The sequence below is a fragment of the Vulpes vulpes genome, chromosome 13, assembly GCF_048418805.1.
Source record: "Vulpes vulpes isolate BD-2025 chromosome 13, VulVul3, whole genome shotgun sequence".
Lineage (NCBI taxonomy): Eukaryota > Metazoa > Chordata > Mammalia > Carnivora > Canidae > Vulpes > Vulpes vulpes.
In genome coordinates this window covers 158193666-158219677 of record NC_132792.1, presented here as the reverse complement: position 1 = coordinate 158219677, position 26012 = coordinate 158193666, and the positions used below count along the sequence as shown (strand labels likewise).

General features: G+C 62.4%; 1 protein-coding gene across 2 annotated transcripts in view; it reads left to right on the top strand.

Moving 5' to 3' along the window:
* Window positions 1-25275, top strand: part of CACNA1S (calcium voltage-gated channel subunit alpha1 S) — a 64260-nt gene extending 38985 nt beyond the window's left edge. The window contains exons 20-44 of one of the 2 annotated variants that reach the window (XM_026017995.2): window positions 996-1102; window positions 1463-1550; window positions 1642-1749; window positions 3773-3825; window positions 4101-4247; window positions 4691-4892; window positions 5332-5490; window positions 6876-6986; window positions 7623-7706; window positions 13369-13425; window positions 14200-14328; window positions 14508-14573; window positions 15101-15192; window positions 15997-16156; window positions 17271-17398; window positions 18138-18234; window positions 18458-18560; window positions 19329-19430; window positions 19731-19855; window positions 21028-21156; window positions 21934-22184; window positions 23521-23606; window positions 24202-24293; window positions 24495-24638; window positions 24758-25275. In XM_026017995.2, coding sequence (XP_025873780.2) covers window positions 996-1102; window positions 1463-1550; window positions 1642-1749; window positions 3773-3825; window positions 4101-4247; window positions 4691-4892; window positions 5332-5490; window positions 6876-6986; window positions 7623-7706; window positions 13369-13425; window positions 14200-14328; window positions 14508-14573; window positions 15101-15192; window positions 15997-16156; window positions 17271-17398; window positions 18138-18234; window positions 18458-18560; window positions 19329-19430; window positions 19731-19855; window positions 21028-21156; window positions 21934-22184; window positions 23521-23606; window positions 24202-24293; window positions 24495-24638; window positions 24758-25009 — 3072 coding nt within the window. In that variant the 3' untranslated portion in view covers window positions 25010-25275. The remainder of the gene's footprint in view (window positions 1-995; window positions 1103-1462; window positions 1551-1641; window positions 1750-3772; window positions 3826-4100; window positions 4248-4690; window positions 4893-5331; window positions 5491-6875; window positions 6987-7622; window positions 7707-13368; window positions 13426-14199; window positions 14329-14507; window positions 14574-15100; window positions 15193-15996; window positions 16157-17270; window positions 17399-18137; window positions 18235-18457; window positions 18561-19328; window positions 19431-19730; window positions 19856-21027; window positions 21157-21933; window positions 22185-23520; window positions 23607-24201; window positions 24294-24494; window positions 24639-24757) is intronic. The other variant, XM_072733455.1, reaches the window with a different exon arrangement.
* Window positions 25276-26012: the final 737 nt, after the last annotated feature.

The following is a 26012-nucleotide window of genomic DNA, read 5'->3' as shown; positions in this document are numbered from 1 at the left end:
AGGGCCTTTGGCCCCCGTGGGTTTCTGGCAGCTCCGCCCCGTCCCGGCCCTCGCACCCCTGACCCGCAGCACGTCGCTGCTCTCCCGTTGTCAGGCGGACACACTGAGCTCACACCACCGTGTCACGGTGCCCTCACCTTCACGGAGGAGGAAGGGGAGAGGAGCTTTGCAGGAGGAGTAGCCCAGAGTAGGCTGCTACGGGAAATCACAAGGGCTCCTTATTTCAGGGCCCTTGACTGCTAAAGCAGTTGCGCAGAGGGATGGTGGCTTCCCTGAGGTCCAGGAGGGCTTCCTGGAGGTGGTGGCATTCGAGTTAGGCCTTGAGGTTGAAAGACAGCAGGAGCAGTCCAGGAGGACGGAACAATGGCACGTGCATTGTGAGAGGGTGTCCGGGATGGGCTCCAAGAGGAGAAACGGGTCCCTTTGGGCGGGGACGCAGCACAGGTCGCACGGGAGGCCTGGCCTCAGAGGCAGGAGGGCGAGTTGAGATGGAATCACCCTGAACGCCAGGAAAGGCTCCAAGCTCCTCAGACTTCAAGGGCAGAATGTGTTTGTGCAAAGGGCCTGGGAGATTATGACGGGGCACAGGAGGAAGCCGCGGGATGGGGACAGGAGGGGTTGGGCCGGGGACGGCCTCCGGTGCGAGGAGGACAGGTGACAGCGGGTTGCTCAGCCTGACTCAGCAGGCCTCAGGCGAGGGGACTCCTGAAGGAGCTTCCCAGGGAGGAGGAGGAGGAGGAGTTGTAGCACGCGGTGCGGGGCAGAGGGGACCGGGGCTCCCCGGTGTGTGGCCCCGGGAGGGGCCTGGGCGCCCCGGCACCCGCGGAGACGAGCAAAGCTGGAAGCAGAGCCCGGAGCACGAGCCGCAGCGGAAGGAGGGACGGACACCGTCTTCGGGGCTGACTGAGGCGGCCGCTCCTTCCAGAGGCTCTCCGTCCTCCGGGGGGCTCACCTGCCGCCGAGGCCCCCACCCAGGACGCCGCCTCTCCCCGCAGATGACCACCTACGGCGCCTTCCTGCACAAGGGCTCCTTCTGCCGCAACTACTTCAACATCCTGGACCTGGTGGTGGTGGCCGTGTCCCTCATCTCCATGGGACTTGAGTGAGCAGTGCCAGGGCCTGGGACCCCCCACGGAGTCCCACCCACGGCTTGTCGGTGGGCGCCGAGCTGCAAGGGGGCGGTTCTCGGGGCGCTGAGGGGGCCCAGGGTCCCCTGGGGTGTCACCAACTGGACTGAGTGACGTGCTACGTGGGCCGAGCAGTGTCCTGGAAGGCGGGAGGGGAGGCAGAGGGCAAGGCAGTGGCGGGGTGGCCCGTGGGGAGCCCGGGGGAGCCCCCAGTCTGCGGGAAGAAACGGGGCCTGTGGCCGGGGAGGGGTCCCTCACGGTGCCAAGGGCACCTGGGGAGCCGGCGGTGTGGACGGCAGCAGACTCGCCCTCAGCACCCGCGCCCGCCTCCCCAGGTCCAGCGCCATCTCCGTGGTGAAAATCCTGAGGGTGCTCAGGGTGCTCCGACCCCTGCGGGCCATCAACAGAGCCAAGGGGCTGAAGGTGAGCGGTGTGGGTGGGGCCCCAGGAGCGGGGCCTCGGGGCGTGGGGGGAGGGCTGGGCAGCCCCCCCACGGTGCCCGCTCCCCCCGCAGCACGTGGTGCAGTGCGTGTTCGTGGCCATCCGCACGATCGGGAACATCGTCCTGGTCACCACCCTCCTGCAGTTCATGTTCGCCTGCATCGGCGTCCAGCTCTTCAAGGTGAGCCCCCCCAGCGCCCCCCGCCACCCTCCCCCACCTGCCGCCGCTGTCAGGCCCCGCCCCAAGCAAAGGGAGCCCCGAACCCGAACCCGGGACAGCGGCCCTCGAGGGCCCGGAGTTGTGAGGCCGGCCATCTGGGGTCTGGAGGTGGCCTCAGCGACGCCCCTCCAGGCCCTGGCTCTGCCCACCACCAGGGCCGTGGCACCTGCTGTCCTCCAGGCTTTCTAAGGCGTCCCGGTGAGGACCGGACCTGTGAGCGCCCCCCCCCGTCCCCCACCCCCCACCTGCCCAAAACCTGCTCCCCCCCCAGCCCCAGGCCCTCCCCTTTCTTCAGTCAGCTGGGCTCCTCCGCAGCTCCGGCTGCTTGTCTGGCATCATTCGTCTCTACCAGGAGCTTCTGAGGGAGGGATGCCACCAACCTACCCCCGGAGCCGCCTCCTTCTGTTCCCACGTCCCTGGGGGCACGCGGCTCGCAGTCCCTCTGCAGGAGTCAGCCCTGCAAGGGTGTCCCCTCCCTCCCAGCCGATCCCCGGATGCCCCTGCCTTCCACGTGGAAATCGTGTCTGACTACAGCCCACCCTCTTGACACTGCCTCTCAGGACCCCATCCGCTCCTGCCCCTGTACCCACGGCGAGGTCACAGCCGCCAGACTTAGGCCACGCACTGTCTTAAGGACACTCAGTGGTTCAACAACCCTTACGGGGCCTTTTCTTTGAGCCGGGGTCTCTGCTAAGGCTGAGCAAACCCCCCAAGTCCCTCCCTGTGGGCAGGGAACAGGCTTTGGGGAGACAGGGTGGGGCTCCCTGGACCCGCTGGGTCCTGTCCTGGAGAAGTGGACGGGGCATCACCTAGGAAACCGCGTGGGGGCTGAGAGCTCAGCCTCTGAACCGGGCTGCCCGTGCCCTGCGTGTGACCTCCCGGCGCCAGCACAGGGCTGGCCCCTTCCTCCGCCCCCCGCCCCCCCACCCCGTCAGGCCAGGGGCCCTGGGTTCTCCTGAGGGCAGAGTCTGTGTCTGACTCGCCCCGACCGCGGCCTGGGCCTGGGCCTGGCATTTGGTGGCCCTCAGGACACGCTCCCTGCAGGAATGGGGAAGCGGCCCCTTCTTTGGGCTGCCGTGTCCCGTCCAAGCAAGAGCAGCCGCCCCTCAGCCCCCACACGCCCCCTGTGCTTCGGTCTCTGGCCGGAGGACCCCCAGGTACTGCCCCTTCCAGTAATGCTCCAACATCAGGGACAAGATGCACGCGCTGCACCGTGGACGCTCCTCGCGTACGCCCCACGTTACGTCAGGAGTTTGCTTCCCTCATTCAAGAGCCCGGAGACCTGCCCAGCGGCAGCCGCTGCGTGGACCCCGGCTCCTCCCCCAGCGGCACCTGCCCCCCAGCCCCTCTGCTCTGGCACCTGGAAGGGGATGCGGACGGCACCGCCCCGCAGCCACGAGGGGCCGCTGTGCCTCCCACGGGCACATCCTGGGCCGGGGCAGTTCCCTCCGTGGGCCTCTGAGGGAACCTGGCCACGTTCTGGGGCCTCAAACTCAATGTGGCCCGTGGAGACCTAGCAGTCAACTCTTGTTCAGACAAACCCTCTGCGGGTGCCCAGCGCGTGGTGTAGACGAGAGACTGCCCTGGCTGAAATCGGTGTTGGGGGGCACGGCCACCCCACTCTCAGGCCCTCGGGCAGGGGCGTGCGGGACCCCTGGTCCCCTCCGGGACAGTTGGCACCGCCGCGGCCCCATCAGGCTCCAGCGCTGTAGCTCTTGTTCCCACAGCAGCCCTGTGGCCACCCCACGGGCAGGACGAGGAGGGTGGGGCCACCCTTCTTCTCCGTCTACAGCGGGGAGACCCCAAGAGGGCTCCTAGAGCAGTGGGGGGACAGGCGCCCTGAGGGAGGAGCAGAGCCAAGCGATTCCTATTTCCTCCTCCTTCCGCCCCCCTTCCCTCCCCTCCACTGTTGGGTCCCTAGCCCTGAGTCCTGTTTCCATGACGATGTGTGTCCCTCCCTCTCTCCCTCCCTCCTCGGGCGCAGGGGAAGTTCTTCAGCTGCAATGACTTATCCAAGATGACAGAGCAGGAGTGCAGGTGGGCTGAGCACCGCTGGCGAGGGCGCACGGGGGACGGCCCGGGACGGGGCCCTGCGTGAGGGGGACCTGGGAGCCTGAGCCCCGAGGCCCGGGAGGATGCTCTGAAGGGCCTTGCCTTGCATAGCTGTGCTGAGGGAGGACCCAGCAGTGTCTCCTCGGTCCGCGGCCTCGGCCTTCTCTTCTCCTGTGCCCACGGCCCGGGGCCCAGGGGACGCGGGTGGGGAGGAGGCGGCCCGGCCACGCACAGTGAGTGACCGCACGTCCCCACCTCAGGGGCTATTACTACGTGTACAAGGACGGGGACCCCACGCAGATGGAGCTGCGTCCCCGCCAGTGGATACACAGCGACTTCCACTTTGACAACGTGCTCTCCGCCATGATGTCACTCTTCACAGTGTCCACCTTTGAGGGATGGCCCCAGTGAGTGAGGGCTGGGCCTGGGCCCAACACCCGCAGGGTCGGGGCGGTGCCCGGCAGCCGTCTTGTGCGTCTGTGGCCCTTGCTGCTCTGTGCCGGGCCCGTGGTGAGCGCTCCACGGCCCACCGGCTCGGAGGGTTGGAGGACTAGTCTGCTCTCTGGCCACTCCAAAGACATCCTGACCGGGGGCCACGGACACTACGGCCCCCCGACAGGTGTAGGCCTCGGCCCGTATGGGGAGCCCCACTGATTGATGAGGGTGGGTGAGGCATCCCGGGGGGAGGCAGGCCCTTCGCAGGACCTGTGCCAGCCTCTGTCCTGTGGCTCGACGGCTCAGAAAGCTCCCTCGGCTCCCCGCGCCCACCGGGATAAAGCCCACCCTGCCTGGCCGGGCTGCCTGCCTCAGCACCCCCATCCAGCCCAGCCTTTTCTCTGCCCGCCTCCAGGCTACTCTACCAGGCCATAGACTCCTACAAGGAGGACATGGGCCCCGTCTACAACAACCGAGTGGAGATGGCCGTCTTCTTCATCATCTACATCATCCTCATTGCCTTCTTCATGATGAACATCTTCGTGGGCTTCGTCATTGTCACCTTCCAGGAGCAGGGGGAGACTGAGTACAAGAACTGTGAGCTGGACAAGAACCAGGTGCCTGGGCCGAGGTGGGGAGCAGAGCCCCCGCGGGCCTTCCGCCAGCTTGAGCCCTGGGCTGTGGCCAGTGTGGCCGAGGATGACCCCAGACCTTCCATCGCATGCCCAGACCCAGCCTCCAACACTCTCCCCATCTCCAACCCATCCCCAACATGAAGCAGCACCAGGGGGTGGTGTGGCCGTCTGTTCGTGGGACCCCGTGATGCCCAGAGAAAGCCCCTCAGAGACCTGGGTGGGGCGAGAGCCATGATGGAAATGGGCTGGGGGAGCTCATTCCCCCGAACAGGCCAGCAGAGCCCGTCAGCCCCGAGCTCCCGGCCACAGCTGCTCCTGGCCGAGCAGGACAGCGTGGGGTGCCCTCAAGCCCGTGCAGGGGGCGTGGGAGCAAGGGCGGGCCCTCCTCAGGGCTGACGGGCCCTGTGGTGTCGTGTCGCAGCGCCAGTGCGTGCAGTACGCCCTGAAGGCCCGCCCGCTGAGATGCTATATCCCCAAAAATCCATACCAGTACCAGGTGTGGTACGTTGTCACCTCCTCCTACTTCGAATACCTGATGTTTGCCCTCATCATGCTCAACACCATCTGCCTGGGCATGCAGGTAAGGGCCCCCGGGAGACAAGGGCCTCGTGGCCCAAGGCCTGATGGCCCAGGGCAGCGGGGGGCAGGGTTCCTGTCTCCTTCCCCCGAGACCCCTGCTGTGCCGGGCGCTGTGCGGTGAGGTGCTGCGGGGGACAGAGGACTACACTGGTCCCAGGCCTTGCTGCCCGGCACCCAACGGTTATTAAGGCGGAGCTCGCCCCTACAAATAGCTGCGCGGTTCTGTAAACAGGAGACGGCTAAGCAGAAGGACGAGGCAGCGTAGGAAGTAGAAAGTGCCTCCTCGGCTTATGTTCTGCTGTTGCAAATGTGGGTGATTGAGTTGGTTGGAATTTTGGCTCCAGCCTCCAGAAAAATGGGCTTAATATTCACAGAACAGGTGTCTCCTGGGAGTTGAGCATACATTATAGACAATATCATAATCAGCAGCGGCGTTAGCAGACCTTAATTAAGCATCAGATCCCATCAGGCCTGTATAAATAGAATTGTGGGCGACGCTCCCTGGCCCGAGGCGCCTCAGACGCACCCAACCGCGGGGCTCTATGGCCAGGTGATGAGGACGTGGAAGCGCAATGGCAGAGCAGCAGGCCCAAGTCATACAGAGCATCAAGAGCAGTGGCTCAAGTCTGGGTCTAACCTGGACGGTCCTGCCAAGACAGGGCCGGGTGGGGGCAGCCACCAGATCCTTCTGAACTACCTGGGAAGGTTTTGGGGAGTTAAGTGGGATTTCACCAACTTCCCAAAAAACTAAGAGATCCTTAGCAAACGGTGTAAGGAAGTAGGTTGAAGGAGGATCCCGGTGGTGGGGCAAGGGGGCTGTGGCTCTCGCTCGACTGCCTTGCCGTCATGGGGCGGGGGGCAGAGTGCAGATGGGGTCAGCTAGGTGAGCTCGGAGGCCCACCTGTGCACCTGCAGCTGGTGATAATAGCCGCTGTAGAACCAGCGATCTTCTCTCCAAGTCCTGAGCTCAGATGACCAGATGGAGCCTGTCCCAGCCAGAGCTCTGCTGGGGGGCCTGCCCTCCTGGTCATCCCATGACAGATCTGGAAGTGAGCTCTGGCCTTGTGGCCCCCGTGTAGACCAGCGTGCTCAGCACGACCCTCTCCTCCTCCTTTCACTGTCTCTTTGCGGGAGAGGAGGATCCATCAGACTTGGTGGAGTTCAGGGGCTGGCCCAAGCAGGCACCTCATATTCTGAGATTATTTTAAAAAGTGAGCAGGAAAAAAAATAATAAATAAATATAAATAAATAAATAAAAAGTGAGCAGGAAGCCTGAGGAAGATGCTGGGGGCAGCCTAGACGAGCGCGGATCTCTGAACCACAGCCTGCAGGGCGGGGAAGCTGGGCCCTTCCAGACCCGTCTCCTGCCCCCCCCCCCCCCCACAGCACTACAACCAGTCAGAGGAGATGAACCACATCTCAGATATCCTCAATGTGGCCTTCACCATCATCTTCACCCTGGAGATGGTCCTCAAACTCATGGCATTCAAGGCCAGGGTGAGTGCTGGGGCATGGGGGCCTGCTCATGGAGCACCCCCACCCGCTCTCGTGGGGGCCCCCTTCATCTGGCACCGTGCTCGCCCTTTGCCTACCTCCACCTTCAGACACAGGACATGAAGCTATTCAGGCTGCCTCTTCCCCGTGCCCTTTGTGGAACCTATCCCATGTTCCCTGCCTCCCCTTAAGCTTCTGAAGAAGAGGCCCAGGGCTGGGGGAGATTTTTGCTGTGTCTGTGGTTCCCCAGTCCAGTCTCACCCCAATCCAGCCCCGTCCAATCCAGCCCAGCCCAGCCCAGCCACGCCCTGGCAGGTCCACACTATGACGCCCCAGACAGGGCTTCGAGCTGGGGAGGATGAAAGAGTCCCCCACCCGACCCAGGACCCCAAATCCTGAGTTCTCAGCTGTTCTCTCGCTCCCCTCCAACCACATCATGCAGAGCTGGGGCGGGGGGGGGCTAGCGGGGTGAGTGGGCTCTCAGGAGCCCTAATGGAAGGTAGCGCCACACACACCCCACCTTGGCCTGGCTTGACCGGTCTGCATTACCTCACCCGGGGACCACCGCCTTCTGCTGGCCACCAACGCTTCTCCCCGCTAGAGCTCACCCCCTGGTTCTCCCATCACCGTCCTTCCCAGGGCTATTTTGGAGATCCGTGGAACGTGTTCGACTTCTTGATTGTCATCGGCAGCATCATTGACGTCATCCTCAGTGAGATTGATGTGAGTACCAGGCAAACAGAGCCACCGCTGGGGCGGGGTGCAAGCACTTGTTCAGTCCCTGGGAACGTGTGGGGCACCCACTGTGTGTGCAGCATGGTGCCCCGGGGGTTTACAAAGATGGCCATGACGGGAGCCACAGGCCCACAGAGCGGACAAATAACTCAGATTCCGGGCGGACGTAATGCATGTGCCAGGCTGTCCACGGCGAGGGCTGTTGTGGAAGGGAGAGGTCTTTCAGGGTGGAGCGGTCAGGGAAGGCTTCCTGGAGGTGGTCCAAACTGAAGGAGGGGGAGCTGGGGATCGGAGGAAGAGCAAGCACCCCAGGCAGGGCAGCTGTGGGAGAGGCATGGAGCAGGAGATGAATGATGGAAGATTCCGGGCACTGAGAGGCCTGGGCTAGCAGAAGCGTGTGAGCATGTGGGGGGCGGTGGGGGGCGGGCGGAGGTACGGCTGGAGAGGTAAGGAGAGCGGAGTGGGCCTTGAACTCTCTGTAGCAGGCAATGGGAAGTCACAGGAGGTTTTTGATCAGGGCAGTAGAAGGATTAAAGCTGTTCTTCTAAAAAGTCAACCTGGGTGCAAGGGGCAGGCGGTAAGAATGACGAGAATGAGGGGCCCCAGCTAGGGAGTGAGTCGTGTGTTTAACTGCCACCTAATACTTATCAAGCACCTTGTACCCATGCTGGAGACACAGCAAGGAACATGGGGGCAAACCGACAATAAAAAATGTCTAACAGGCAGGTATGCCCCATGGGCATCGCAGAGAAAAATAAAGCAGGATAAAAGCTTAGAAGGGAGGTTGGTGTCGAGATGATACCTGAGGGGGGCCTGGGCGGCTCAGCCGGTGAAGCGTCTGCCTTCAGCTCAGGTCATGATCCCGGGGCCCTAGGATCAGGCCCTGCACTGGGCTCCCTGCTCAGGGGGGAGCCTGCTTCTCCCTCCGCCCCACCCCTCCCCCACCACTTGTGCTCTCCCTCCCTCCCTCCTTCTCTCTCTCTCTCTCTAACTCTGCCCTCTCTCCCAAATAAATAAATAAAATCTTTTTTAAAAATTGTATTTGGGCGACAACCTAAATAAAGCAAGGGGGAGAGCGTCATAGAGAGAAACACGCGTGAATGCAAAGGCCCAGAGGTTGCGGAATAGCAGGAGGCCCTTGTGGCCAGAGTGGGGAAGGGTGGAGGTGAGATCAGAGACAGAAGGTGGCGGCCACGTCACTTAGGCCCTCGGACGCCGTGGTTACGGGCTTGTGTTTTATTCTGAGAGAGAGGAGAGCCGTTCCGAGGGCTGAAATCTGGTCTGTTTTCGTTCTGAAAGGATCCCTCTGGCTGCTGCTGTGTCGAGAGCAAGTTGTGGGGGACACAAGGCGTCCTCAGGGAGGGCGGTGCATGATCACCCATGACAGGTGACGGGGGCTGCTGTGGACCTAGCAAGGGTCGGGGCACATCCAACCCGTTTGGAGGTTGAGCTAACAGAATTTGCACACGGCCTTGAGTTTTAGAGTGAGAGAGAGAAAACAGATTGAGGGTGACTACAAGGATTTTTGTCCAAGCCGTCGAGCTGCCCTTTACTGAGAAATGGAAACTGCTGGAAAAGCAGGTGTGGGGCAGAAACCAAGGTTTCTGTTTTAGGCATGGGAATTTAGGAGGCTTACAAGGTGTCCGGATGGAGACACCAAGTAGGCTGGGATTTGAGTCTGGAGCTCAGGGCCTAGGGCAGGCGGTAGGTATGGATTTGAAGATAGTATTTAAAGTATTGAAGGGGGCAGCCCCGGGGGGGCTCAGCGGTTTAGCGCCGCCTTCAGCCCAGGGCATGACCCCGGGTCCCGGGATCGAGTCCCACGTCGGGCTCCCTGCATGGAGCCTGCTTCTCCCTCTGCCTGTGTCTCTGCCTCTCTCTCTCTCTCTCTCTGTGTCTCTCGTGAATAAATAAATAAAATCTTTTTAAAAAATGTTTAATAAATAAATAAATAAAATCTTGAAGGATGGACGACATTTGCTGAGAAGGGAGAGGGTATCCAGAGAGAGGGGCCCAAAGTCTGGGAGGCCCGGGAAGCGAAGGAGATTGGTGCCCTGAGATCAAGGAGAGCAGACGAGTCAAGGAGAACTGGACGTTGACTTGATTTTGGCAATGGGGCGATCAACGGGGACCTTGGTAGGAATTAGGGGGAGGAATGCCCAGTTGCCACAGACCAGGGAGGGGGAGCAAAGAATGCAAGGACGCACAGTTCCTTGGAGGTGTCTTGTTGCTGAGAGAGACAGGACAGTAGCTGGGGCGGGCCTTGGGGGAGGGGGCTTGAAGACTCGCGGCAGCATATCCTCAGGCTCTGCAAATGTCGGGTAGTGAGGAAGTAGCTACAGGAGCAAAGTCTTTGAATAAACGAAAGGGCTTAGGACCCGTGTCCCAGGGGAGAAGCTGGAGCAAGAAAGCCGCAGTCCATCCGCGGTAGCAAGAGGGGACGCAAAGCCAACGGGCATAAAGCAACGAGAGTCGGAGCTCTGGTGGCAGGAGAGGAACAGAAAAGCTCGGGGGCAACAGGGTTTGGTGACGGCGACCGGGGGCCGCAGGAAGGAAGGAGTCCAAGGTGGCTCAGTGGCTCCCAAATGGAAACGCTGGGGGGGACGCACTCCCCGAGGCTCTGTCCTGGGGCTGCGGGTTGGCGGCCGGGTGCCCGGGCGGGAATGGGTAGCGAGTCATTGGAAATGCAGGAGGGGAGCCCAGGGTCACTCTGCATCGAGCAGCTGCATCTGCAGGGGCTGGACCCCGATGTGTGGAGGGGATGGTCGGAGCCCGGGGAGGGGTGCAGGGGGGGAGCCAGCTGCCAAGGGGTTGCGATCCCACAGACTTCAAGGCAGCAAGGCCACTCGGTTTGCGATTTGGAAGCCCTCCGCGAGCAGGGTGACACATCGGTAGCCTGTGGGGTTGAAGCCACTTATTAGGATGGAGCAGTGAGCAGAAAGTGGGGGGAAATGGGCGTGAGCACAGGAAAAGAGCTTGTGCAAGGCATTCAGCAGAGGTAGCTGCTGGGCAGTGGCGCGTGTTGATTAATTTAGGGAAAGTGAGACGACGGACAGCGCAGGCGCAGAAACTCGTAGCGCGAGAGAGAAGATTGTGGAGGAAAGGGCCATGTTCGGGGGCGACAGCGAAGGACACGAGTCAGACCACGGGAAGGGGAAGAGCGTAAGCAGAGGCCGCACGGATGGACGGTGAAGGGCGCAAGGGAGCAGGGGCTGGGAGGAGGGGCGAGGGGTTCGTCTGGGGCAGCCACGGGGGTGGCCCCGAGGACGAGGACGGGCACTGGCCCGCGAGGAATACCGAGGTGATGAGCTCATCGCAGGAAGAACGACGGGGTCTGGGGGCGCCTAGTGAGCTCAGGTTCACCCTGGAGTCATGCTCGGTGACCCCGGGAGCCTGCGGGAGGAAACCGGACACCGGGCGTGGTCCTGAGGCTGGCACACGGGGTGGAGCGGCCTGGGGCGGAGCAAGGGCATTGAGGGCGCTGTGGAAAGGGGCACAGGAGGGCCCAGGCTGGGCGGGGAGGCGTGTGGCCCCAGGAGCTGGACCAGGAGGAGTGGGGTAGGGGCGTGAGCACCCGGGGGGGTGAGGAACAGCACTGAGGGCAGCAAGGGGGTGCAGCCAGAGGGGTCCCCACGTTGGAGATCTTCGGAGGCCAGCAGATTTGAAGCTGCGGGGGGCGGGGGGTCACTGTGGAGTGAAAGAGGGGGGCACGGGGCAGGGAGGAAGAGATCCGAGAATTGTATCGTGGGAGGGGCGCCGTGAAGAGCACCCAGCCTTCTGAGCTGCCCACGCCGGCCACGCGGGCTTCTGGTCGGGGGGCGGGGGCTGGGGGCGAGCCCCAAAGCCGGAGGCCTCGCCCGGGTGTAGGCTACCTTCTGAGCTGCCCGCTGCCCGATGATGATGATGGGCGCTTCAGACCCAGCCAGGCCAGGGGCGATCCCCATGTCCCCATGGTGGGTGGAGAGGTGGGGGGGTGGCCCTGGGGACGCCTGAAAGGGGGCAGGGAGGTGGGGGCAGCCGGGGGTACGGCTGAGGCAAAGTCTGGACCTGAGAGCAAGGGGCCCTCAGCCTGGGATTCCCTTAGGCTCTGAGCCCTGGCGGGAGCAGTACCTTCCGGGGCTTTGGCTGCCGGGCTGAGTCCGGGGAGGGCCTGGCCTGGGAGTCCTCTTCACCCCGAGGCCACGGAAAGACCCGTCCGCTCCGATCCCGCGAGGGCGGGTCCTGGCGAAACCAGCCCAGCCCGGGTGGGTTCGTGGGTGTCCCGTACTCCCGTGGACGTCCAGCTTCCACTGGGGAAGAGCATCCCGAAGGCCCCGTGGCCGGAAAGCTCAGTTAGAAGAGAGAACGCACATAAACAGCCCAAACCTGCAGAGGCTTGAGGTCTGTGCGCGGGAGGCCTGGATCCATCAAAACACCTCTTTGTTGGTGGAGGCCCCAGAGGCTGTCGGTCGTCAGTCGATTTGTAGAAGCAGGTGTACCAGCGATGCTTCCCTGAAGTCACCTTAGGGCTTTACAGTTTAAATATTGGTTTATGGTCCCGGGGAGCTGAGTAGGGGCCACACGGGTAGCATTTTCGGCGACGGCAGGAACCTGCCCCGTCCAGGACAGTGGCCTCCAGACGCCCCCGTGCACACGGTCACTTGGAATGTGGCTGGTACCCACGAGGCAATGAGTTTCTGGTTTGATTCCGTTTCCGCCGTGACTCAGACGCGGCCGTCCTGGCCGTCAGGGCTACGGCACTGGTTGTCATCCTGGGCCGCATATTAAAATCACCTGGGATGCACTTAAAGGTCTGGAAGCCGCCCCCCACCCCCACCCCCACCCCGCCCCAGAAGCTGACTTAACTGGCCTGGGTGGGGACCCAGTGAAGGAATCTAGTAAGTTCTCCGCGTGGTTCTGATAATGCCGATGGGCCTGGGAAGCAGCGGCCCCGGGGAAAGCTGCCCCAAGACGGTGTTGCTTGGTGGGGAAGCCGGTGTCCCGGGAACCAGTCGACCCACAAACAGCTGGAAGACAGAGCAGTGACGTCCCCTGTCCCGCGACTCCCGAACTAAGGTCTCTCCTGAGAGGCAGCCCAGGGGAGAAGCTCAGAGTCACCAGAAACAGGGACGCTCTTGCACTGGCAACACCGGACCTAAGAGCCTGGGCACCGGGGGGAGGCCTCGGCCACGCTCGAGGGCCGGGGGTGCTGGAGAAACAGCTGCGGTGGGGACCCCAGACCTCCCTGAGGGCCTCGGGGGCGCAGGGGCTGGCGGGCTCCCTGGACCCAGGGGTGCAGGGGTGTGAGTGATGAGCGGGCCCCCAGGGACGCCCCCAGCACCACCTAACCCAGACACGGGAGGAACCCGAGCCCCGGGCCTTGTGGGCACGTCCCGCACACAGCAGGGACCTGTCCCCGTCTGGTCTTCCCTCCTCTTCGTGCTCCCTTGCCCCCAGCCTGTTGCCTCACCGCCCCTACAGCTTCGTCCTCACACCCCCCACCCGCCCCCGGTTGGCAGCCCCTCGGGGTCTCGATCCCCTGCCGCTCTTTTTCTCTCTTTTAACTCTTCTGTGTGTCCTTTCTGACACCTGTCCTCACCCGCCCCCTCCCCCTGTGTCCCTCCTCTCCCCTCCCCTCCCCTGCCCCTCCCCTGGTCTCTTCTCTCCACAGACTTTCCTGGCCTCCAGCGGAGGACTGTATTGCCTGGGTGGAGGCTGCGGGAACGTTGTAATTCCGGGCTGCATGAGCCTGCCCAGCACGCCCGCCAGCTCTCCGCCCTGCAGCCTGCATGCTCTCGCCTGGCCATGGCTTGCATGGGGGGCCGGCACCGAGGCTTCCTTCCCTAGAGCAGGCTCCCCGGAGGGTCCGGCCGAGGGCGGGGGCGGGGCTGCGGGGCCGAAGGTGCATGGATACCGTGGGACAGGGGGTGAGGGGTCTCGATGGCCCCCTCTGCCCAGATGGGAGCGCCCAGCGAGCACCACGACTGCTGGCCGGTGCAGGACCTCAGTGACAGTTCGCTGGCACGAGGCCTTTGGGGACGCGGGAAGCCTGGCGGGGCTCTCCCCTCCCAGGGTTATCCGGGTGTCGAGGGCGAGGCTCGCCTGGCTTAGGACAGCCACGTGCTGGGGGGCGGGTGGCCGTGTTCAATAGACGGTGACACAGCAGCCTCGCTCCAGGGCGACTGCCTTGAAAGTGTCCTCCGCTCAGTGGCAGCTTGAGGAGGTGAGAGGAGGCAGGAGCCCCCAAAGGGCAGGCAGGGGCCTGGCTGCAGCCTCCCCCGCGGCTGCCTCTCCTGAGAAGGGGCCTGCGGCCCGCCTGGCCCACCTCCCTCCCGGGCCCGAGGATGATGGGGCGCTGGTGCGTAGCAGGGGCCACGAGCGGGGCTGGCCCCCCACCAGGGACACGGCCCCAACACACACACGTCGCCCCTCCCGCCCCGCCCGCTCCCAACCCCTCCCAGGGGCCACCTCCAGACTGACCTCTGGGGCTGCTGGCCCGCAGGACCCAGACGAGAGCGCCCGCATCTCCAGCGCCTTCTTCCGCCTGTTCCGGGTCATGAGGCTGATCAAGCTGCTGAGCCGGGCAGAGGGAGTCCGCACTCTCCTGTGGACGTTCATCAAGTCCTTTCAGGTGTGCCTGCCCAGCCCACCTGGCCGGAGTCCCGGCCAGTCCCCACTGCAGCCTAGAGGGGCTGGAGGGCCTGGACTCACCCCTGGGTTGGCCCAGGGTAGAGCCCCGGGGTGACCACAGGGCGCAGTGAGCTCGGGGCTGAGGGGGGCGGGAAGGTGACCCTCCCTCCTCGCCCCCAGGCCCTGCCCTACGTGGCTCTGCTCATCGTCATGCTCTTCTTCATCTACGCCGTCATCGGCATGCAGGTGAGTGGCAGGTGGGCCCAGGTCAGGGAGGGATCTTGGCCAAGTGAGAGGGGGGTGTCTGCAGACCCCAGGGAGGCCTCCTCAGCATGGAGGCCGGACCCTCCCCGTCCTGGCTACCCAGGTGTCAGAGGCACGACGGGAAGGATGTGGGTGCCCTACCCCCGGGGGCTGCAGCTGGTCAGCTGGGAGCAACCCAGGGCGCGGTGGACAGCAGGGGCCACCCGATAAGAGCCTCAGGTGGTCTCAGTCGACCCTCTGGCCAGCCTCTCCCCCGCTCCCCACGCTGAGTCCCTAAGCTGGCTTGTGCTGTCCGCCCTGCTTTCCTTTGGCTTGATGGGAAGAGCTTCAGCCAGCCTTGAAAATAATCCAATTAATTTGGCTTCAGGTCGACCGTGGCCTGCGGTGAAGGGGGTTTGGAGGCGGGAGGGGGGAAAGAGGGGAGCAGGGCAGGTGGGAGAGGATGGCGGGGCCTGGGCGGAGGGGACGCTGGTCCAGGTGCCGCGGTGGGAGCCTTCGGTGATTCGCAGATGTTTGGGAAGATCGCCATGGTGGACGGGACCCAGATAAACCGGAACAACAACTTCCAGACCTTCCCACAAGCTGTGTTACTGCTCTTCAGGTAGCATCTCCGGCTGCCCCCACCCCGTCCCCACCCCCCCACCCCCCAAGGCCCTGCAGGTGGGGTCCCCTTCCTGGCCCTGTGGCCTGTGCAGCCTCGAAATGTCCCATCGCTTATGGAAGTCAGCTGTGCTCACCATTCTACACCCAATGCCATTTTTTAAAAAGATTTTATTTATTTATTTATTTGACAGAGGGAGAGAGAGAGCACAAGACAGGGAGAGGGAGGGGCAGGGTCCCCGTGGAGCAGGGAGCCCGATGCTGGGCTCGATCCCAGGACCCCGGGATCATGACCCGAGCCGGAGGCAGACGCTAACTGAGGCACCACCCAGGCACCCCAACCGATGCCATTTTTAAAATCATTTTCGAACAAGTGGCCCCACATCTTCATTTTGCCCCCCGGGCTCCAAAATGACGTCACAGGTCCCCACGTGGAGTATGGCGTGTTGCCCCGACCGCATCTCCCTGAAGAGGAGCCAGGGCCCCACATCCCTTCTCGGGGGCAATGGGTGGCACAGCCCTCCCTTGCGGTCCCCCACTGGTGACATGAGGCATGGGTTGACTTTGTCCCTGCAGCTAAGAAACAGCTTTCCTATAGTTTAGCTCCTACTCCTAGTGCCCCGTAGGGAGCAGTGGAGCCGCGGCACAGAGGGGAAACTGAGGGCCGCCTCACTCGGAGCTGCTTGGTGAACCCAGGGACCTGCACTGCCTCCTTCGGGGGCGGGCAGGGGACGGGGATGTGTGCGGAGGGGCTTGGGGGCGCCCCCCGAGAGCGGACAGGCCACCGGGACCCTGTGCCGTCCAGGTGTGCGACAGGGGAGGCGTGGCAGGAGATCCTGCTGGCCTGCAGCTACGGCAAGTTGTGCGACCCCGAGTCAGACTACGCCCCGGGCGAGGAGTACACGTGCGGCACCAACTTCGCCTACTACTATTTCATCAGCTTCTACATGCTGTGCGCCTTCCTGGTGAGCCGGGCCCCGGGGGGTCCGCCCTCCCCTTCCCGCTCGGCTTGTGTCTCGGGGATTGGCCTCGGGGACGCAGGAGACGGGACACTCCGCTTAGATGGGCCCTCGTTCCGGTCATCCTGGGTGGCGCCCGGCTTTGAGGGCTTTATCATGCTCCAGGGGGTTGGCTAGCGATTAGAAACCAAAAGAACCAGAGTGGGGCTCTGTCCTATACGGATAGGGGCTCCCAATAAAGCCACCTGCCCCTCCCTATCCATCTGAAGAGAAGGTGGCCCCACTGAGGGGGTGCGTCCCTATGGGGTTGGAAACAGCACAGACGGTTCTGAGACTCCGGGACGGCTGTCTGTCCTTGTGCAAGGCAAAGAGCCAGTGGCATCCATGGGTCTGTCCTTCCTTCACTCTTTTTTCCTTCCCGTATGTGGTCAAAACTGCTGGGTGAGTGCCCGTGCGGCCCTGGGCTCAGTGCAGAGGGCGGCAACACACTAAGACCCCACGTGGCCCTGAAGGAGCCCCCTGGGTACCTGGGGGAGTCCGTGCAAGCCAGTCTTGCCGCTCAAAGGGGCGCTCGCTCTACACAGAAAAGGCAAGAGCAGTAATGGGGCCGGCCCGGTGGGACACTGAGGGGGATCATGTCTCTAGGGAGGGGGCAAGAGGCTGAGATTGCAGGCACTGGAGCTCGGTTTTATTTTTTTTATTTTTTAAGATGTTATTTATTTATCCATGAGAGACAGAGAGAGAGAGGCAGGGACACAGGCAGGGGAGAGAAGCAGGCTCCATGCAGGAAGCACAATGCCGGACTCGATCCTGGGACTCGGGGGTCACGCCCTGGGCCTGAGGCAGACGCTCAACCACTGAGCCACCCAGGGGCCCCTTGAGCTGGGTTTTAAAGGACGAGCACCCAGGTCCCTGGCAGAGGGCACTGACTGTGCAGGAGCACGGGGGTGTGACACGGAGGGACTTGGGGGGGACATAGGTGGTTCAGAAGGGCTGCAGTGAAGGGCCCAGGTAGGAGGGCACTCTGGCCCCCTTGCCCAGTAGACACCTCCCAGCCCCCACCCTACTCCCATCATCCCCTGCTTTTCCACGGTGGGAGCCCTCGGTTCTCCTCTTGCAGATCATCAACCTCTTCGTAGCTGTCATCATGGACAACTTTGACTACCTCACGCGGGACTGGTCCATCCTGGGCCCTCATCACCTGGATGAGTTCAAGGCCATTTGGGCAGAGTATGACCCGGAAGCCAAGTGAGTCCGGTCTGCACCAGCTCTGTGTAGGGCCCCCCGCAGCTGTCCCCTCTTCCATCCTCCACCCCGCCCTACTGTCCTATCGGGAGTCCCTCTCCAGCTTCACAAGAATGAGTGGGCTTCTTCTCCCTGTATTATCTGAGGTCGCAGATCAGAAAATTGGGAGTCTCTTAGGGTTGGAAGGGAGCCCACCCTTGAAGCCCCCCAGGGCTGAAAACCCCTTGGCTTTCCTGGGAAATGGTCGTCCAGCTTCTGCTGGGACCATCCAGGAGCAAGGAACCCAGTACGTCAGCAGGCCCTGGCTGACCGGAGCTGTAGGCCACCCACCAACAGCGTCCTAGCTTGACAGAGACCCAGAGCCACCCGGCCCACCCCAGACCCACCGAATCAGGATCCGCATTGCCTGTTGAGCTCGTCCCCGGGGCGTTCGCCTGGGGGTTAAACCCGGGGAAGCGCTATTGCTTTACTTTCTTTCTAAAGAGGTAACAATTCATATTTGACGGATGTTGGCCCGGTGTCAGGCGCTGTGCACTGCGTACGACATCTCATTTAACCCTCGCACCAACCTATGAACCCAAACATTGTTCCTTCTTTCAAGAGGGGGCTCAGCTTCTACTTCCCAAACCCGCTTAGTAAATAGGCAGCGTCCCGTGCGGCCTGGCTGCCCCCCTTGGGCCCTGCTCTGAGCGGGAGGAGGTCTGGGAGCTGCAGGGACCCTCGGCTGTGTGTCCCCCCGCAGAGGCAGAATCAAACACCTGGATGTGGTGACGCTGCTGAGACGCATCCAGCCCCCCCTGGGCTTTGGCAAGTTCTGCCCACACCGGGTGGCCTGCAAGGTAACCAGCGCTGCCCCCGAGCAAGGCGGGGCCTGGGGCCCTTGGGGGGTGCTGAGGCCCGCCGAGGAGTCATTTTCAAGCCGTCCGCTCCCGGGCCCGGGTCCCTGGCTGAGGGCCTGGAGTCCCCATGCGTCCCCTCGCCGAGGGCGTCCTGAATCCCCCGCACCCCGGCCCCGGCCCAGCCCCTCCCGGTCTGCAGCGCGGCCCTGCGCTCCCCCCACAGCGGCTGGTGGGCATGAACATGCCCTTGAACAGCGACGGCACCGTCACCTTCAACGCCACGCTCTTCGCGCTGGTCCGCACGGCCCTCAAGATCAAGACGGAAGGTGAGGGCTGGCTGGGCGGCCGCGCCCCTTGTCCCCGGGGTGCGCCCGGGCCCACGCGGATCCTCAGAGGAAGAGTGGAGGAGGACAAGGCTGGCTCGGAGCTTCCCTAGGGGTCTGCCTGGGGCCGGAGCAGCACAGCGCAGGGGTGGGCCCCCCCCCCAGCAGAGGGCCCCCCATGCTGCCCCGGGCAGGCCGCGCCCAGCTCCCCTGGCCCCCGGTACCCAGCCCAGAGCCGGAAGCCTGGGGCTGCTGGGAGCAGGGAGCGGGGAGCGGCCGCGGGGTCCTGGGCGTGTTCCGGGCCCTCACCGAGGGCTGGGCCATCTCAGAGCCGTCCCGAAGGCATCAGAGGGCCACAGGGCAGGCTCCCTTGGGGGGCGAGGAGAGGAGGGCCAAGGACAGGGTTGGAGGGACCGAGGTCAGCAGCAGGACGGCTGCCTGGGGGTCCTTGGAAAGGATCATGGGGCGGGGGGGGGGGGGGGGGGGCCGTAGACAGCCCGCAAAGGCAGCCACTGCGACCACGGGAAGCCAAGGCTCGTGGAGAGTGGCCACATGGCCCCGGGGTTGTGCGGCCCCAGGGCTATGGTGATGCCCCCCCACCCATTGCCAGTGCTTAGCACAGCAGCTGCCAAAACCCACGCACCACACAAACAAAAGCTCAGGCAGTATTTGTGGAGGGAGGTGTTCGGAGAAGCCTAGGTGGCTTTGTCAAGTGCCGTTGACTTGGGCTGGGGGACTTTAGGGCCGCCTCTGCCCGTCCCTTGCCCCCAGGTAACTTTGAGCAGGCCAACGAGGAGCTGAGGGCCATCATCAAGAAGATCTGGAAGAGAACCAGCATGAAGCTCCTGGACCAGGTCATTCCTCCAATAGGAGGTGGGTACTGCTTTGGGAGACCAGAGTCCCGGAGCAGCTTAGCAAAGGGGACCAGGGACTGCTCCGGGAAGCCCCGTGGGAATCTGAGAATGGCCCCCAACCCTTTGTAAATACCTTGGATAGACCCCAGGCTGGCCATCAGGGCAGGAACCAGCCTTAGCATGCAAAGCGCCCACCGTCCAAGTCAACAAGGAGAGGAGAGTCCTGATTGGCCTGGTCCTGCCCACCCCTGGCTCCCACTCGGAACCCGGGGCAGACTCTTGCCCACCCTCAGGACATCCCTTGTTGGCTCCTCTGCAGATGATGAGGTGACTGTAGGGAAGTTCTACGCCACGTTTCTCATCCAGGAGCACTTCCGGAAGTTCATGAAGCGCCAGGAAGAATATTACGGGTATCGGCCCAAGAAGGACACCATACAGATCCAGGTAAGCCCACCCTGAACTCCAAGGGACTCCACTGAGCCAGGTCCCCAGGCTCCAGCTCCCTCTCCATGTCCTTGATGGCCAGTGATGGAGGCACAGAGGGAAGGAGGGAGCCAGGGTGAGAGGAGAAGAGCCAGGTGCTCCTCCATCTCTAGATAATAGGACCAAAAGAAACGGAATTTGTTCGAAAGAGAGATTTGAGCCCTTAAAATGATCCCCTGGTGTGCAAAGAAATTTAGAACTTTGTTTCACCTCTACTGTTTTTTATTTCTGTTTTTTTGGTGTTAATTCGAAAATATACATGCACTTGGGCTGTGTGCTCAAAAACGTATTTCAGTTGCAGTTTTTGCTTTAAAATAATCTCACGGGTTTAGAATTTGCATGTGTAAGACAAACACCTTTTTTTCGGAACCATTTGAGGGTAATTCCCAACATAATGTTCTATCAACCCAGAACATTCTCCATAATTCTCCTACATGACCATGATTCTGGGCAAGGCAAGCCCCAGAGTCAGGAAATTAACGTTGGGACTTTCCTATCATCAAATCCTCGGGCCTCATATGAATTTCACCAGCTGTCCCAGTAACGTCCCTCGTAGGAAGAGGATCCGATCCGGGTTCAAGCAAAGCGTTTAGTTTTTATTTCCCTTTAGACTCTTCCATCCAGAATAGTTCCCCAGCTTTTCTTGACATGACCTTGACCCTTTTGAAGATTATCACCAGGATCCTACAGTCTGAGTTCATGTCATGTTTCCTCGTGATACATTTAGGATACACGTCTCGGACAGAAATGATGCTGTGTTCTCATTGCTGTCAAATGACGCTGGTCTTAAATCGTCCCATTGCTTCGGTCAACTCAAAAAATTATATTAATGGCATGACCAGTGAAAAGAGATCACTTGTCTAGAAGACTGTACTGAGTAAAAAGATCTTTCTACCTGGAGGCCCGGGAGGGTGTAAAATCACCCATGAGGTTGAGAGAAGACTCCTTGGGAGCCATTAGGGTTTGGACCATGCCAGGGGTCAGAGCAGGACCTGCTGGCCTCGGGGAGCCCTGGGACATTGAATATCCCCGAGAGAGTGGGGCTGGAGCTGGGGCTAGAAAAGAGCGAGGCCGTGGGAAGCAGTGTGGTCTCCCCTGCTAGACTGGAGGGGTCACTGAGCCTCTGTCCCCAGGCTGGACTGCGGACCATTGAGGAAGAGGCAGCCCCAGAGATCCGCCGTACCATCTCAGGAGACCTGACAGCTGAAGAGGAGCTGGAGAGAGCCATGGTGGAGGCTGCGATGGAGGAAGGGATATTCCGGGTGAGTGAAGGCTGTGACCGTGCCACATGTTCTAGGCACAGGGAGCAGCAACCGCCCAGAGAAACAAGGGCCAGGAGCCCAGCCCCATATGTGGGGAATTTGGAAACCAAAGACCCCCACAGCCCACATCTCTTGGGACTCAGGGTCAACAACCCAACCTACTGCAGTTGTCAAATACAATCGTACCCTCCTCCCTCCCTCCACCAAGCCTCAGGCCTGTCCTCACCGCCCCTTAAGCCCCGGTCAGCATTCACCTCTTGGAATCCCTTCATCACCCCATGCCCTGCCTGCTTCCAGTTACACTGGTCCTCAATCCTTAGCTCTGTCTGGTGTTTTTTACGACACTATGGAACCGAAAGGTCTTTAAGACCAACCAGTTAAAACTTTTTGGGTTATCCCTGAGGAGATGGCAGCCCAAAGAGATGATATGAGATATCCAATATCACTCAGCAAGTTAGTTTTAGAGGTGGGACTGGAACTAGGGGGTCCCCAGACTCCCAATCCGGTGTTCTTTCCATGAGAAGGGATTTCCCTATCTGGATGTCTGTGTCTCCTACGTAGTTCCCTAGATGCGTCCTGTCTACCTCACTCAGCTGAGAACTCATTGAAGGGGGATGATATCTTCTCTGACCCTATAGCCCAGTCCATTCTCCTCTGGCCTTATGGGATTTGTCTTCTAATCCATCACTCGTTCCCAGGACGGCAGTCCTCGTGCATGCTCAGCTCTCATCCCCCAGTCACTGTCCCCAGCCCTGACGCTCTCCTCCTTGCCCCTAGAGGACCGGAGGCCTCTTTGGCCAGGTGGACAACTTCCTGGAAAGGACCAACTCCCTGCCCCCTGTCATGGCCAACCAGAGACCCCTCCAGTTTGCTGAGATAGAGATGGAAGAGCTGGAATCACCCGTCTTCTTAGAGGATTTCCCTCAAGATCCTAGAACCAACCCCCTTGCTCGTGCCAATACCAACAATGCCAATGCCAACGTTGCCCATGACAACAGCAACCATAGCAACAGCCAGGTGTTTTCCAGGTAGGGGCAGCAACGGCCAGCTTTGGATGGCGGGGTACTGGGGTCGGGCTGGGAAAACATGGCTAGGGGGTTCCAGGCTCTCTTGGATGGGGCATCCTAAAATGCACAGACTGTCTTTGGCTTGGCTGCCTTTGTGTCCTTCTGGATCCATCCATCCTGCACCTAAGTGCAAGAGGCTAGGCCTGGACTGCAGAGACTCCTCTGGCCGGCAGAGAGCAGCAGCGGCACAAATGCCCTGGGTTCCTCTCCTTCCTCTGCCGCCGGTCTAGGGGCTGGGACCTACCGAACGAAGTAGGTTAGGAAGAGGGCGCTGGTGTGAAAAACTGTGGAAGATTAAAGTTGAGCTGTTGCAGTTGGGTTCCGGGGAGATCTCACTGCCGAGCGGGCCCTCTCTCTCCCAGCCTGAGCTGTAGACGAAACATACTCTGTGATTATGAGTATCGTGAAAAACAGCAGGATGCGTGGGGGAGCTTCTCGTAAACCAGCTCCTGTGGACGGAGGTGCAAGCAGAGCTTCTGTTCTAGAGAGGAGGCCAGGTGGCGGGAGGCCTCTGAGACCTGCAAGGGCAAGAGTCATGCGCCGTCAGACACGGGCAGGACAGGGCGGACACCCGGCGAGCCCCTACTCCCCGCGGCCGGGGCTGCCTGCACCCCCTTCCCCTCAGAGACCCACAGGGCTGGAAGGGCACCTGTGCCCCGGGACCCCGTGGTGCCAGTTGCTCTGGGAACACAGAGGCATCAGTCCTGAGCCCCGCCCTGAAAGGACTGTCGTCCTCTAGGGAGATGTTGTCCTGTGATGTGACTGCGACCAAATAATCACAAAGAGCAGGTGCCCTGGGAATGCAGGAGTATTGATCACCAGGTGCTGGAAAGGCCTAGAAGAGGGCTAAGCAATGTTTCTCAGCCTCCACTGAGCACTAGAGCATCTAGGGAGCTTCCAAAATTGCAGTTCCCCGGGGCCTCACCGCAGACTCCGCGGATGGGACGCACCCACTGCTAGTGTTTAAAGCTCCCCAGCTGACCCAACGTGCCACCGAGGTTGAGAGCCAGCGTCCTAGGGGCTGTGAGGCTGGGCCTCGGAAGATGAACAGAATGTGGGAAGGGTACAGGGAAGGGCATCCGTCGAGCAAAGGAGAGGAGGAGGGGATGTATTTGCCTTGTTTCTCTAAGAGAGCCGGGACCGGCTGGGCAGAGAGCGGTGGGAGCAGCAGCCCTGGAGTCAAGACGACACCCACGACGGGTCCAGACCCAGTGGGGAAGGATGCCTGGGAGCACAGAGGGCAGGATGGCGGGAGACGCAGGCCTGCTCTGGCTCACCAGCCTGGCTTCCCTTTCAGCATCCGCTACGAGAGGGAGATCCCAGGAGAGCCAGAGCCGCCTGCTGCCAGAGGAGGAGCCTTGGGCCAGCCCCAGAGGGTCCTGGGTCAGTCTTTCCTGTGCACCCTACAAGCTGAGCCTTCCCCCCAGAGAGGCCTGGGGAGCCTCACTCTCTTCTTACACTTGAGGCTTGGGCGCCCGTCGTGATGGGAGCCAGCTGGGCTGGGATGGACGAGTCATCAGGGCCCCTTCCTCATCCAGGCAGAGGACAGAGGTGCCCTCTAGGTACCTGAGTGAGGTGGGAAGGGGGCACACCAGGAAACTTGCACCCCACCCATCCCGAAGGACTGCCCCGGGACACACCGACCCCTTGGGCCCGGGCCCCTCAGAGATGGTGGCAGTGTCCCAGCAGGCCTCAGACTGCTGGGTGTGACCAGGAGCCTGGAGGATGCTCGAGTTCAGTGGACAGGAGGGCCCTGCTGCCCGGGGGGGCGTGCGTGCAAGGCGACAGCGCAGGGTCCTACCCGGCCCAGGGGTGGCTGGGTCTCGGAGTGTGCACACCCCCCGTTGCGCCTCCCACCGCCCTGAGGCCCTCCGAGAGCTCTCAGGGCCTGGCTGCCGGGCTGAGCAGAGCCCTGTGGACTCGGGGTCCCTGGCGGCCGTCAGCAGCCCCTCTTGCCCTTGCGGCATCTTGCCCACAGGACCCCACGGCAGGCCCTGTGTGGAAAAGCTGAAAGGACAGCGGACCCAGAGAGAAATGCCCAGACCCCAGGCGTCTCCCGCCCCCTGCCAGGTAACGGGGCAGAGGCCTGGGAAGGAAGTCTCCAGGGAGGAAGGGTGCCACTTTGCCGTTAGCAACGGGACGGCCGGGCTGCTGGCTCGTGCCCTCCCCGTGGGCCTTGGCTCGGGCTTCCTCTGAAGAGCTGGAGTTTCCCTGGATGCCAGTGGGCTCCAGCATCCCCCTTGGGTCTTTGCTTTCGTGCGTTCGGAGCAGTGTGCCGGGCCGGAGCGTCCCCTGCCCGAGGAGCGGAGTTGCCCCCCGCCGGGGTCTCTGCCTCAGGGAGCGCCCCCCAGCAGGAGGCCCACGGAGAGTGGCGGCAGGTGCCCGACCCCAGCTACGGCCCGGCTGGTTCGAGAGGTGAGGGGGGCGACGGGACGGAGCATGGGCTGCACTCGGGGGTGGCCCGGGCTGGCCAGGAGAGGCGGCCCCCGCGCCCGCTCCCCGGGAGGGCCCACCCCGCCTTCGTCCTCCCGCAGGCTCTGGTCCGAGGAGGCCTGGACACCTTGGCGGCCGATGCCAGCTTCGTCATGGCGACGGGCCAGGCCCTGGCAGACGCCTGCCGGATGGAACCCGAGGACGTGGAGGTGGCGGCAACAGAGCTGCTCAAGAACCAAGAGTCCCCAGAGGGCCGGGCCAGTGCGCTGGGACGCCAGAGCCCCGGGTCCTCGCTGGGCAGCCTTGACCTGCATCTGGGCTCCCGGGAGACCCTGGTGCCCCCCAGGCAGTGAAGGCCCACGCCGCAGCAGCGTGGCTTAGGGCTGCCATGACCACCGGAGAGGGAGGGGGTGCTGGGCCCAGAAGGCTCCCGGCGGCCCCGGCTGAGCAGGGGTGCTCAGGAGGAGGCGGGTGGACAGGCCCTCCCCCCACCAGCAAGAGGCCCGGCTGGATGGAGCTTCTAATGTCATTCAAACAGGGCCAGGCCCTGCCAGTGTGTCTGGCGGAGGGCCACTCCCGCCAGCGGGACATTAAAGTCTCCAGGCCCAGGACGTTGGCACCTGGCCCCTGCTTGTCTTTTTCTTTTGGGGGCGGGGGTGAAACTTGTCCTACTCTTCTTCTCCTTATTCTTCCCTCTTCCCCATTCTATTTCCCAGGAGCCCCGCTCATGGTGGGCTTGGGAGCCTGGGCCCAGGGGGAAGAGGGGCCCGTCGTGGAGAATATGTGGATGCTCCTGGAAGTCGGTGGCCGCTTCCACTGGTTGGGGCCCTGTAGCCCAGGAAGGCCTGGTGGCCTTACAAGCCACGGCCCCACATCCCAGGTCACGGCCACAGCCGACCTTCTTGGCCAGAGTCCACTGCTGACACGGGCCTCAGATCCCTGTGCCCCCGCATATCAAAGACCTGCAGCTCCCAGGCTCCTCTTTCCCACACCAGACAGGAGGGAGGAGCAACAAGACTGACCAGGGGGCTCCCAGGCGGCAGCCAGATGCTCCCCTCGTCCTACGTCCTATGTCCTACATTCGGGGCATGTCCACTGCAGTCCATTTCGTCCTCGTCCCAGCCTTGAGAGGTGGGGCTTTTTTAAGTATTTAAAGGGGCTGCAGGGGAGGCCCAGGGGGTGGCACGGGGTGCCTGTGCTCACGGGGTCACGGAGGCTGGAGTGAGGCCCGTGGAGTCCCAGCCGTGCCTTTCCCTGGATGCTCTTCCCTCCCCTTGCACTCCTGGGAGGAGCTTGCCCAGTGCTGGCTTGGGCCACGGTGACCAGGGATGCCCCGCAGTCCCCTGCACAGCCCCA